The sequence below is a fragment of the Glycine soja genome, chromosome 5 (assembly GCF_004193775.1).
Source record: "Glycine soja cultivar W05 chromosome 5, ASM419377v2, whole genome shotgun sequence".
NCBI lineage: Eukaryota > Viridiplantae > Streptophyta > Magnoliopsida > Fabales > Fabaceae > Glycine > Glycine soja.
In genome coordinates, this window is record NC_041006.1 from 33,946,531 (window position 1) to 33,960,025 (window position 13,495).

General features: G+C 34.6%; 2 protein-coding genes and 1 pseudogene across 2 annotated transcripts; all 3 read right to left on the reverse strand.

The window, feature by feature from the left end:
- Positions 1–699: 699 nt before the first annotated feature.
- On the reverse strand, positions 700–3,396 carry LOC114412645. Its single transcript, XM_028376614.1, has 4 exons — positions 3,232–3,396; positions 1,991–2,839; positions 1,706–1,864; positions 700–1,426 (listed from the first exon to the last, which is right to left on the reverse strand). The coding sequence occupies exons 2-4, from the start codon at positions 2,831–2,833 to the stop codon at positions 1,139–1,141; spliced, it is 1,290 nt and encodes a 429-aa protein (XP_028232415.1). The 5' UTR covers positions 2,834–2,839; positions 3,232–3,396; the 3' UTR covers positions 700–1,138.
- A 3,042-nt stretch (positions 3,397–6,438) lies between these two features.
- On the reverse strand, positions 6,439–10,089 carry LOC114411332 (annotated as a pseudogene).
- On the reverse strand, positions 8,273–11,968 carry LOC114412647. Its single transcript, XM_028376615.1, has 2 exons — positions 10,701–11,968; positions 8,273–8,604 (listed from the first exon to the last, which is right to left on the reverse strand). Exon 1 carries the CDS (start codon positions 11,843–11,845, stop codon positions 10,721–10,723), a length of 1,125 nt encoding a protein of 374 aa, XP_028232416.1. The 5' UTR covers positions 11,846–11,968; the 3' UTR covers positions 8,273–8,604; positions 10,701–10,720.
- Positions 11,969–13,495: the final 1,527 nt, after the last annotated feature.

Consider the following 13,495-nt stretch of genomic DNA (forward strand, 5'->3'; position numbering starts at 1 on the left):
ATATAAGTTATATTTTTTGTTAGTATTACTATTATTATATTAAAATTATTATAATGTATCAAAATCTTATATTTATTTATCTTATTAACATGTTAAGTTTGTTGAGTGTTGACCTATGTAAAGTGTCAAGTATATAGGCATATTGAGTTATAACTTCATGCTCTATCTAGACAGCTTATAAAAAAGGATTTTTTTAAACTAAGTTTTAACGAAGATTATAAACTTATATCGTGTTACACTCAATTTTTATAAAACTTAAATATTTTCATCTTTGTCTCATGTTTTGAGTAATAATGATTTTGATAGATTATAATTTATTTTACATAGATTTTTTTTTCTCTCAATGATCTTTAAGCTTAATGGATCAGGTAAAAAAAGTTAAACTTATATAAAAAACTTTAATATGAAATACGCATTTAAAATAGATTAGATCAAACCTAAAAATAAAACATAACACGTAACCTATTCAAGTTTTAAATTTTTTAAAAAGACCACATTTTGAAAAACTAATTTAAATTTATGTAAGTAGCTTATATTCTTTATATAAGTTATTTTTTATTTCAATAAATTATATTGATAAAGTTATCAAAATATAGTCTTAATTTATTTCGGTAAGATTCATGGTCAAACAAGGCATTTAGTCTCCTCGTACATGGTGAATAATAATAAAATTCTAATTGAACAATATAATTAGGAGAATTATGAACCAAATCATCCATATAATATAAAAAAGGAACTTCAAAGATATAAAATTACTTTATGTACAACAAACATATTACATAACACATGGCCAAATAAGAAATGCATTTAAAGAACATGGGACTAGTTGAAGTAACGATCCCTCCATATTGTGGGTTCATTACTTCAATTAAGATGATAAAATGATATAAGACTGGTTTAAGACAACAGTACAAACTCTCACCAAGACAAATGACTTATGACCCCATTTCAACAATCCTCAAACTTGGAAATATGCTCTTCGCCGGCTTTTACCTTTGTTGTCTATTGCCGCCGACAAGAGAAGTATATTTTTCCAATTATACTTCTAAGTTCTGTCATTATATTTCTTTTGACCGTCATACATACTTTGATACCATCGATGACACTCCAAATATATTAGCATTTCACTAGTTATCTATCAATGAAATATACTATTTATATTCATAAAGAATGAAGAACGAGAGGTATGTCTGAAGTGTTGGTCTGGAAGCTGTTCTGCCACCAATAGATAGAAAAGCCCCATCACTCCAGTGTGCTCACGGCTGCTGCTATAGTTAGATTCTAGAGTTAAAGTCTCACCATCAATTATCTTTACAGAACCTGGTCGAGGATAACATGTGCTCATTCCTACAATGTAGTCTGCTTCATTTCCTGCTTCCTTTCCCTTTCCATAACTCGGTATTGAGGAACATATAACCCTTCCATCCTGAAAAAGGTCATGCAAAGTTTCAGATATTCAAATTCTGAATTAATTTTTATTAGTAACTGCAAATTTTCATTTTTTTTCCTTTTATGAAAGGAAAAAAAGATGTAATCATGCAAGTGCAACTACTAATAAATTGCAATTTTCAGCATATTCTTGTAAATTAAACTTGTGATCCTCAATTTTCAGCATAGTTTTTTTTTATAAAGTCATAACCCAAAAGATTGAAAATGTAATACTCATACCAAAATATTTAAGAATGGCTGTTATATTAAACATCACCTGTCCATATAGAGTTGATCCAGTGCCACCTGAATGCTGATGAGCAACCCCATATATGACATAACCACCCTTTTGTATTGGGAGGCTTGTTCTCTTCCCATCAAGACAGCCATTACCATTCTTTTGGCCAGTGCTGCAATATTCAACTTCATACTCAACCTATAACAAAGAATTCTCTGTTAGTCAGTTATACATACGTACCCAACAAAGTAATGGACTAGAAATATGTTTTGGAGTTAAATTGAAATTGGGACAATCTACATGTTTCTTGATGAATTCACTTACCCGGCAATCATGCTCAGGGATCATTTCACCAGAATCATCTGATATTTTTAAAGTATCAGTGACATCAAGTATATAAATCTTTACAGGCACTATAAACTTGTCCCACTCAACCCACTTTACAGTGTATCTTAGGTAGAGGCTCCTCTTAGGGCCCTCAAAGCCTTCCCTCAGCCTGCACTGTGTTTGATCATAGCAACATTTCAAACCTCCTTTATAATCTGGCCTTAGAAACTCCCCATATTCATCCTTTGTAACATTGTAAAGGTCACACCTACACTCAGTGCACCCCATCTTATCCACTACACCGCGTGTATCAATGGCGTGGATATTAACCAGCCACTTCTCCTCATACCCTTCAGGAATTTCTGCATGATCACCTACAACTATCCCAAAAGGATCAGGAACATCCGTAGCTGTTCCTCGTGTTTCAGATCCAAGGCCATAGTATTGTCCTAGAATATCTCTCTGGCATATGCCGCTGTTCCTCACAAATATATGGTCAGAGTTGTGAAGTATCCTATGTCCATCATAGTTTGTGTGTGTCGTCACATATTTAGGTTGATAGTATCTTCCAACAACCCAGTGGTGGAGATAAGTTTCATGAAGAGGCACAGGGTTCCCTGCTTCATCAACTACCTCTGCATTGAAACTCTTAAGTGCTATATGACCTCTTGGAAAATCAATATCATAATCATATTTATTTGCAACCGATCCCGGTCCAAGTTCAAACTTAGGAGACAGAAAAACAGCTGTTTTCACATTACTTTCACTCTTTCCAGAAGCACTAGAGTATGGTGTGCCTAATATCATCACAAGTATTGCCAATGGAAAAAAGAAATCCATGTCGATCTGTCAACAAAATCTTTATCATAACTAGCCATTGACTATAAAACACATCAAACAGATGCAGATTGTAAAGAAAATTCACATACAAGACAGTATAATTATGCAATAAAAAATTATCTAAATAAAAAATCAGATGTAGAGAAAAACTGCTCATAGTCCTCTAAGAATCCAACAACTCTGACACTATAATTAAGCCAAACATAGTTTGCACAACAAAATTCATTATTACGAGAACATAAACGGAGATTCCCTTTCAACCAAACAAACTATGTATACAAACTTGATGAAAAAGTATGAAAAGTCAACGTATGAACACAATTATGATATAAAGTTCAAACAAAAGCAATTAAGGGAAAAAGAGAGTATGGAGGAAAAGGAGATGGGTAGGTTCGTACCCTAAACAGAGAGCCAAGAAGACACGATAATTGAAATGCCTTGTTTAACGAGAGACATGGTACAGGTTCAAAGTGGATTTAATCATTTATAGCCAAAAACACCTTCACGAGAGAGAATTTTCAGGCTCAGGCTTTTCACACTTTGGATTCATTTCGTGTTTTTGTTCGTCATTGAAATTGTTTGGATTTGAGACACGTGTAAATGATGTAACAGCGAATCGAAAGTACAAATGCTCATTGTTCAAACGAAATCCTAAGTTTGGACTTTATCTATATAATAATCACACATGTATATTTTTCTGTTTATTTTTCTCTATAAAGTGTATTGGAATTTCAAGTCATGCATGACGTGTTATAGAGATACGATGAAACAGCGTTTTCCATCTGTCTTAAAATATTGATCGTTTTACTTTTTACAGATCATAGCGAATGGAAAGTACACATGCTCATTGTTCAAACGAAATCCTAAGTTTGGACTTTATCTATATAATAATCACACTTGTATATTTTTTTGTTTATTTTTCTCTATAACGTGTATTGGAATTTCAAGTCATGCATGACGTGTTATAGAGATACGACGAAACAGCGTTTTCCATCTGTCTTAAAATATTTATCGTTTTACTTTTTACAGATCATAGTAGATATCTTCTATAATATGATAGATATGTTGAAATAATTGAATGTTCTTAAAATTGTAAATAATTTAAAGATTCAACAAAAGGTTTCTCGTAATGAATGAATAAATAAACGCACATTGTTTTTAGAAGGGCTGTAGCAAATATTATTCAGAAAGTGGAAATAATGTTTTACGCAAGTTTTTTTTTTTGGAAAGACAAACATAAGATAATATATATTAATGAAAGGATATACAAAAGTCGTGTAAAAGCTATACATAGTATCACTATACTCATCACAAAAAAAAAAAAAAAGAGTATCACTATACCAAAAAAACAAAAGAGCCTTTCAAAGTTCAAACCAATAGGGAATCATGTCCATTTGCTTGTAGTGACACCCAATAAAATCTAATTTCAACTTCAGCAGTGCTATATATACAACGATCAATGTGGAAAATAGGAATCCTTAAGAGAGGCGACAATGATTAACAAGCACGTAAAAAAGAAAGAGGCGGAACAAAGGGAAAGGTACCTACGAGAAAAGAAAGGAAGAAAGAGGTAGAGGAAAGGCAAGGGTACTATAAGAAGATAAGTGTTGACTTAGAAAGAAGATTGCTAGCTAGGAAGAACGTGTATGGGAAAAACAAACAATGATCCAGAAAACGGCACATTAACAGTGATAATTCTCTGTTAAACCTAATGAAAAAGTGATATGAATTATTTAATTGATGTGGCAATTTGTATTTAGGGAACATGGATTGATCGGGGAAAAAGTATTTTGATCCATATTTAATACAAACACTAACTAGTCAATGATCTTTTAACGACGAAGGTAAGTTTAAAGTTCAAACTTGAGGTTTTTCTGTCCCCCAAATTTGAACTTGGAAAAGATCAGTTGCCAATAAATTTAATTATTATATTAATTTTTCAAATTGGTGCAAACAATCAAAGAGAAAAAGGAAATGTAGATACAATATTTGATAAACCGATATATAATCTGTTAAGAAGAGAAATGATAAATGTTGATGGAGTTTTTGTTGTCCTTATGTTTTTTATGTAAAATATCAAATGGGTTTTACTAATTTTTCCAAAATTATAATTTTTTAATTTAAAAAGAAAACTTACTTTAAAAAAATTCAAATATGGTTCCACTCATACCCATGAGGGAATGTGTGATATGAAAAGGTATCCACATATTTCCATTATTTTCAAAAATATTATTTCATCAATGAAGAGTTTTTCGTTCCCACAAAGTCTTTCCTATCCCCATGACGGGACCCTTTGCTGGTTTTGTTTTGCTGTAGCCCATAACAGCACACATGCGCAACTCAGCAACAAAAAAAAACATCACAAAAAATATAGAACTTATCTTCCAACTTTTTTTTTTTTACTGCATATACCAACTTTACTCACCATTTATATTTGGCCAAATGTTCAATTTCATTTTTATCTTTTTTTTTTCAATTTAATCTTTTATCTTTCAAAGTTTTTTTATCATTTATCTTTTTAATTTAATTCAAAATAATCATTTCATTATTTAAAACTCACGTCATTAATAAGATAAAAAAAATATTGAGGATATATAAGTGTATGCATCTTCTTCCTCATCCTCTTCTACTTCCACTTCCTCTACTCCTCCACGTAACACCATTAAACCTTACCACACAATTATCAAAGTTGTTGATGAGCGAAAATCATCAAAGCAATCCAAAAGTTCACCTTCCCACATCCTCAAAACCCCACCTTGTTGTTCGTCATCCCCACCCCAAGCTTTCCCCAACTCTCGTATACACCTTGTTCTTCCTCTCACATCCACCCCCAATTTTGCGATCCCAAACCCCCACTGCCATTTCCCCCAAACCCTAACCTTAAACCTATTGAAGATGCAGATCCACGAACCTGTGTGACGGCCAAGGATTGCAAAGGAAAGGATGGAAAACTCCATATCTGTAATTCGTTGCCCGTTGCGCTTCGCGAACGCCCATGCTGATGAGATCTGGATCGCTGCCGCCATCGACGAAATCTGGATCGATACCGCCACCGACGAGATCTGAATCGACCCCCCCAACAACGAGATTGGGGGTTTTTGGTTTTGACCCTAGACCTAGATTTATTATGAATGTGTTTTGTGTTTTTAATAATTTTTTTATTTTTTTTGTTGGTTCAAGTTGAAACTGAGTTTTATTTTGGATGAATTTGTGGTGGCTTTATGCATAGGTTATGCAATGAAAACAAGTGGGTCGATGATGTTTTGTTCCGACGCCAAGTAAAGGGAACAGGGGAGAAGAGGAGGAAGAAGCAGCTTACACTTATGGTTTTTAATCGTCAAAATTTTTATCTCAAACGGCTTTGACTTTATGGGAACAAAATGATTATTTTGAATCAATTTCAGAAATTTTTATCTCATTAATTAATTTATCCAACCCTAACCTTAAACCTATTTAATTTATCAAAATTAACAAAAATTAATTAATTTAGTTAATAACAATAAATTTTTCTTAAATTCATATTTTTTAAATTATTCAAATAATTAATATTTCTCCCTCTTTTAATTATTTAGCAATACTTTCTTTTTCTTCTTTAAATTAAAATATTTGTACCCTAAAAATAATTAATAGAAACAACATTATAAAACAACATTATAAATTCGGCCAAAAAAAAATAAACATCATTTCAAATTATCTTTATTTCTTTTAACCCTCACTATACCATTTTATTAGTTATCGATCAATGAACTATACTATTTATATCCACCATATCCACCATAAAGAATGAAGAACTAGAGGTATGTCTGAAGTGTTGGTGTGGAAGCTGTTCTGCCACCAATAGATAGAAAAGCCCCATCACTCCAGTGTGTTCACGGCTGCTGCTGTAGTTAGATTCAAGAGTTAAAGTTTCACCATCAATTATCTTTACAGAACCTGGTTGAGGATAACATCTACAATGTAGTCTGCTTCGTTTCCTGCTTCCTTTCCCTTTCCATACCTTGGTATTGAAGAACATATAACTCTTCCATCCTGAAAATGTCATGCAAAAAGTTTCAGAAAACAAGTTACACTGTAATATTTAAATTCAGAATCAATATTTATAACTAATTGCAAATTAGCATCTATTCTTTTCCTTTCATTGTATAACAATGAAAACAAAAAGATGCAATGAACTTAAGACCAAACAAAAACAGGCACAATGAACTTGTCCCAATCAACCCACTTTACTGTGTATCTAAGATAGAGGCTCCTCTTTTGGCCCACAAACATGTGCATGCAGTCCTGTTAGAATTTAACAATTCAGCCACTATAATTAAGCCAATATGATTTTGCACAAAAAAAAAAGGCTAGAGAATACATTACACGGTGTCGGTGGTATGAAAAGTCAAAGTACAAACACAATTATGAAATAAACTTAAGACCAAACAAAAACAATTTAAGAAAAACAAAAGGCTACCACTAGCAATTCAGCATGTAAACAATATAGAAAAGGGCATGCAAGTACATCAAACAGACAACTGTTGCAAGAGGATAAATTGATGAACAGTTAGTATATATGTGCAAGAATTTGAGATAGAAAATGGAATTGTGTACCTCAACAAAGAGCAACAAGACACGACAATTCCTAGCTTTCTTTGACGAGACTGCATAAACAGATAGATAGAATGTAGATTTATAAAGACAAACAAAACACTAGACACCTTCTCAAAAGATAACTATATTTCAGGTTTGGTTTTTTAGCTTTCAATACACTTGGTGTGTGTTTGGAGTTTTGGATGTTCATAATGAAGCAAATCTCTATCACGTGCTTTCGGTTTTTTTCACGTATTTTATGTGATTTTTGCCAACCACGAAGGCACAATCAAGCATGCTGTTAGTGTTTTTCGGTTGTCGGCATGCAAGACACGGTGACGGTGTTGCTACAGGGAAGTCAATTCCAGTGGCGAGTTTATTTACAAAGAAAGAGAAAGAAAAATCAACCAGCGTGCCACGTGTTCTTATTGATTGCATGACACGAGAAAGTACCCAAATTAAAAAATTTATTTTCTTTTAAAAATTTATTTTCTTTTTCTACATAAATATCTACCATCACATTATTTATCACCTCTCAATCTCATTATATTTTATTTTCTATTTTTATATATTTATTTATCACAATTGCAAACTCAGCCCTACCTCATATTTTACTTTGCTGTTATTTATTTATGATAGTATTTTTTTATTTACTCATCGTGGCAAACTTATTTTTTATATCACTTATTTTCTAACCTCTTGGTTCTTCTAAGCAGCCCACTCCAGTGTGGCTTGCTGTTAATAAGTTACGAAGTGGAAATAACTTGGATCGTAGTTGTTTGTTTTTCTTGTTGAACTCATATTCATGCAAAAGTTTTGCAACAATCGTAAATGAATTATCAAATGAAACAGGACGATCCACCAAAATAAATGGCAAGCGCTGCAAGAACTATATGAAAACCAACCAGGCAATGGCGTTTCTTAAATTTATTTCAAAACAATTAACTGGAATAACATAATTTAATCAAATAGGATACAAAAAACGATCACCAAAAACTATTTTCCTCCACCAGTTTCCCCAAGTCCCCATGGATATACACCTGACATTGACTTCCTCCTATCTTTGTTTCAACGAGTTGATTCTATGATCCATCAAAGTGGGCATGAAAATTGCTTCATTACGCACCCCATAAACACCTATGAGCAAGGAAATCAGGATACACCGACCTGCTTATTGTCCTTATAGCATATATCAAACTGCAAAGTGCAAAATAGTGCGGAAAAAAAACAGATCAGAGACAGAAGGGGGGTTTGCAGAATGCAGAGTAATAGAACTATGTAACTTGAAAGTAACATAATATTTACTAACCGAAATAATTGAGAAAATTTTAACACATTAAAAAGAGAGAAATGATCTCCTAAATTTACTAGTTTCATTTAAATCAAGCCATAGCACACTCTACTTACTAACATTTAAACCCATTTAAGTTTGTTTTACAGAACATTAGACAACTTTTGATGCCACCTGTATTAGAATCAGTGATCAATATACTTTGCCCTCGCAGTCATTTACAGATCCCTACTATCCTGTCCCCCACACATGGCTGTAGACACCCTATTGTAACTCGGTCATTTCATCCAAGTTTAGTTTTTCATGATATTTCAACTGTTAGCAGCTTCCCACTCAGGGACACAACGTCACAGGTAACAATAAAAGATCTCTATGCATGAGGATAATTCACCAATCTCATTCCTTAAGTGTAAGCCAGCTACCACTCTATGCAGATTGCAGAATAGTTTCATCTTTGCAATAGGATTCCCTACTGAGAATATAAACTTGGAGAGATCAAGTGTCTCCTCATCTATAAAATACTAAGATTTTGTGTTGGACACATTCATTATATTCCAAGTGTCATTTAGTTGGCCTTGTCCTGCATTATATATGACCTAAACTTTTAGTGAAAATATATTCTCTCTGAAAGTCAGACTAATTTATAAAAGGATCCGTTTTTGTATTAATTGGAGCTTAAATCTTCTGTAATAGTGAGCTCATAGTAAATGGTTCAAGTGTAAAAGTTGATTATTCAAGATACTTGAAATTCAGAAACAACCACTGTGTCAACTCTTCTGATGCCATAAGGACAAGAGCAAGTTTATAGAAAGGCAACTACCTAAAAAATCCCTTCATCTGAAAGACAGAACCTGGAACTTGTTTTTTGTTCATAAGCCAACTCTTGATAGCTCATGCTCATCAACAATATAAGACAGCTACCTCTCAGAAGTATAAAAACCTATCAGATTGGAAGTACTACCCACCACAAAAAATAATGTGCACTCAAATTGTGTTCAACTGGTTGACTTTAGTTCAAATAAATTTTTCATTTTGCAATCAAAATCCAATGTTTCTAAAATGCAATGCAATCTATGGCATGGCTGCAATAAAGCTAGCAAGCAAATTAGACAAAACAAGGCAGATCCCAAGTATTGTTCCATGTTTAAGGTAGAATGACCCACCAAACACATAAAAGAAGAGAAGATCAATTGGTGCTTCCACCAACCAGGACCAACCTTAAACATTATTAAAGGCACAATACATGAATTTAACTATTACAGTCACAAATATTATTAGGATTTGTTAAGATGTCCAACATTAACTAGAAATATAGCCAAAGTACTCTTTCTAAACTTGGACAATCCTCTCCTCTTAGAGCAAGCTTTGAGGTGGAGCTAATTCTATAGTCCATTTATAATAGGACACAAGTTTGATACATTGTAAACATCAACACATTAATAATACGTGGCATCCCAAAATCCCCTTTCCACAAACAGTACATCATATTAATAACCTCAGATTAAATTCAACTAAACTAATATTCAAACAATGAACTTTAGATTAAATTAGGAGTCAAAAAATTCACTCCAACCTTGTTTAGACCGAGACTTATCCAATCACAAACATTCATCTAAGCACGAAGTGGAAGATCAAAACTTTTTAATTTTAAAGACATAACACCAAAAAAATCACAATTATTCTATTCATTAATCTATTTACTCAATTTTCATACATTGTAAATGTAAACAAATTTAAATTATCAACCAATTAAAAACCATCCAATACATATGGTTATTTATGATTACAAAAACCGATTACATCAAAAAGTACATTCTATTTGTAGAGTCATTTTATACTGTTATTGTTATTCAGTCACACAAAAATCGCGATGTATAACAAGTTCATTGACTATTACACTATCTACCTTATCAGTCATACCAACGATAATTCCCGATTCAATGATAATGCATAGAAATTAAACTATTCTAATTAACTTCCTAATTAAGTTGCAAATTCTCTACCTTTTTTGCGTGTAAGCACCTTCATCTGGACACAGGCTTCTGCAGCAACGCAGTCAAGTAAACTTCTCCATTCTTGACGCCACTGGCATCGGTCTTATTCCCCGTCGCCCACTTCACCTTCTTGTACCCTAATTTCCCAATCAACGGCGCATACACCTTCTCAAGGTCCACCACTTTGCTGAAAAAATGGTCCACCCAAAGGTACCCTCCGCCCCTCAGCACCCTGTCCACATCCAGCAGCAGAAACTCCATCACCGTCAACGGAATCCACCGGTTCACGGCGCGCCCGCACCGCACCAGATCCACGACGCCGTCGAACAGCGGCAGCCGCTGCTGCAGGGGCACGTGCAGCGGCACGAGCCCCCGCAGTGCGACGGCCTCGCTGTTCGGCACCGCCACGTTCATGGTCGTGGTCACCACGGTCACGTTGCGGAGCCTCATCGAGGCGGCAAAGGAGCCGGTGCCGCCGCCGACGTCGAGGCCGAGGCGCAGCGCCGACTTCGCGGCCGCCGCGATCTGTAACAACTGCTGGATCGGGAGATCCAAATCGGTCTTATACGAATTGAACCTCGAAATATCCCGAGAAGGTTCAAAACCGAGGTTGGGGTTTTGTTTGTTCAAGCAATCGAAGGATTTGCAAGAGTAATGGTCCCAAATTACGGCGTTGTCAGGGAGGGAGGAGGGGAAGGGGTTTTCAGGAAGGGAAACGGGGGGTTTTTGCGGGGTTTTGGAGAAGCAGCGGCGGCGGGGGAGGGGGTGACAACCGCGTAGGATTAGGGATTCGGCGAGGTCAGAATCGGAGGGGCAGAGAGAGAAGGGAATGTAAGTCATGTACTTGTGGAGGAGTTCGGGGTGGTTGTGGCAAGAAGAGGCTATTGGGGAGAGGTGGGAGTATAAGAGTAGATCTGAGGGGATGGTGGATTTTTGTGCTGGGTTGTGGGTGTTCTGGAGGCGAGTGAGGTGACTGATGGTGGCGCGTATGGTGTGGAGCTGGTGGAGGAGTTGGTCGGGGACTGGTGGGGGTGGTTTGGGGGATTTGGGGGATTGGAGGGTGGAGGAGAGGTGGTAGAGGGAGAGGATGTTGGTGGCAACCATGGCCATTAGGAGGACCAGGTTGAGGGTCATGGTGCTGAAGGTGAAACCCATTTGGAAATGGGGAGCTAGAATAGAATTGCTGGTTTTAAGATTCAGAAGTGGGGTTTGGGGGGTTGACCATTGGGAGTCAGTGAAGTAACATAGTGTATGTAGTCTAGTGTGCACTCTGAGGGGATTGATCCACATACTATCCAAACCTTATGCTAGTCATTGGGATCTGTAGTCTGTGGGACCAGGGAATCTATCTAGATTTACTTAAATCTAGAATCTATATCTGTGCCTCTGCTATGCAAAATCAAGACAAATTTTGGTTTAGGTCGTTGGTATGGCAAGTGATTTTCTTTTTTTAAAGTGGAAATAGTAGTAATTTACTAGAAAAATTATAGTGCTAAATAGACCGCTGGATTGGGATTGTTTTTAGACTGGTTAGACTCTCATTCAGTGTGACATTCTATCGCTAAATAAAATGCTAAAATATTGAGGTGACATCGTGTTGGTAAAAGTAAATAGTTTAAGGTTCGTATTTTTATTTTCACTGACAAGTAACGGTGTGTTTGGAAAATCATTCCAACAAATTTTTACACACTTTCTCATTGAAAACAAACAAGTGACGGGAGGGTTTGCTTTACGTGAATACAAAAATGCACTAATACTATTTTAAGGTTAATATTTTTACTTTTATTTTTTTCATCTCTTTTATTTTACTACTATCAGTTATAAAAATCTTAAAAGTCATATGAAATGGAATTTCTTGTTACTTTTAATCATCCTTTTAAACTGACATCCAATTATAAATAATTGTTATGTATGTTAAATTTATTAATTCTTATAATAATTATTTCTTTTTTACAAATATTATAATTATTTTAAAAATCATATAAAACGTTATCTCTAGTTACTTGATAATATAGAAATTAAAACACAGATGATACACACTCATTAAACTTAAAATTATTTGAAATTTGGGACTAATTGGGAAATCTTGGAAATAAAGTAAAGTGTTACATGTATTGAAGGGTGAGTTGTAAGTAACTATCAAATACTAAAAGTTAGTATTAATTTTGTTTAATTAGGGGCATCAATGCCTTGGGAAGGAGATAGGGGTCACATAGTTGCTGGCGAATAAGGACGAGCCTCACAAGTAGCGGGAGTATTGAATCTTGGCCTAACGTGCCAGGGTCCTTACAGACGAAAATATGGGCATGATTATCCCTTTCCATTTTATCCTTATGCTCTTTGTTCCAATAGGTAAGTGACAATGGCATAAAGATAAACAGATCAGACACATTTGTTGCCTTACTTGTCACGTTTTGGCTCCTTGGAGAGAGTTCAGAATTGGAGTATAACGCACTCTAGTTACCTCAGTATTATCAACTTTCATTAAATCTTTATCCACTCTTCATATCCATTTTTATAAGGGTAACTTTTGACGCAAAAGAGGGGAAGGTATCTTCATAAATGGCAACGAGTGAATATTTCTTTTATGTCACGGGTAAATAGTTGTAATACTATTATTAAAGTGTAATTTATTTTTCAATCAAATTAAATTAAAAGTCAGCACCAATTGTTGAGAACAATATTTTATTTTAATTAAACAAAATAAAACCTAAAGTGCATAACTTATTACACTTAAATCTATCATTTAAAATGAAATAGTTCACTTTTTGTTTGGCCAAACAAACTCATAATTATTTCATACAA

What these genes read in the sequence shown, in the direction of transcription:
- LOC114412645 (XM_028376614.1), bottom strand. Translation starts at nt 2,833, where the DNA reads ATGGATTTCTTTTTTCCATTGGCAATACTTGTGATGATATTAGGCACA. An exon ending in TCCCTGAGCATGATTGCCGG is followed by an intron (nt 1,865 to 1,990) that starts GTAAGTGAATTC and finishes TCTTTGTTATAG; the next exon opens with GTTGAGTATGAAGTTGAATA. An exon ending in GATCAACTCTATATGGACAG is followed by an intron (nt 1,427 to 1,705) that starts GTGATGTTTAAT and finishes GACCTTTTTCAG; the next exon opens with GATGGAAGGGTTATATGTTC.
- LOC114412647 (XM_028376615.1), bottom strand. Translation starts at nt 11,845, where the DNA reads ATGGGTTTCACCTTCAGCACCATGACCCTCAACCTGGTCCTCCTAATG.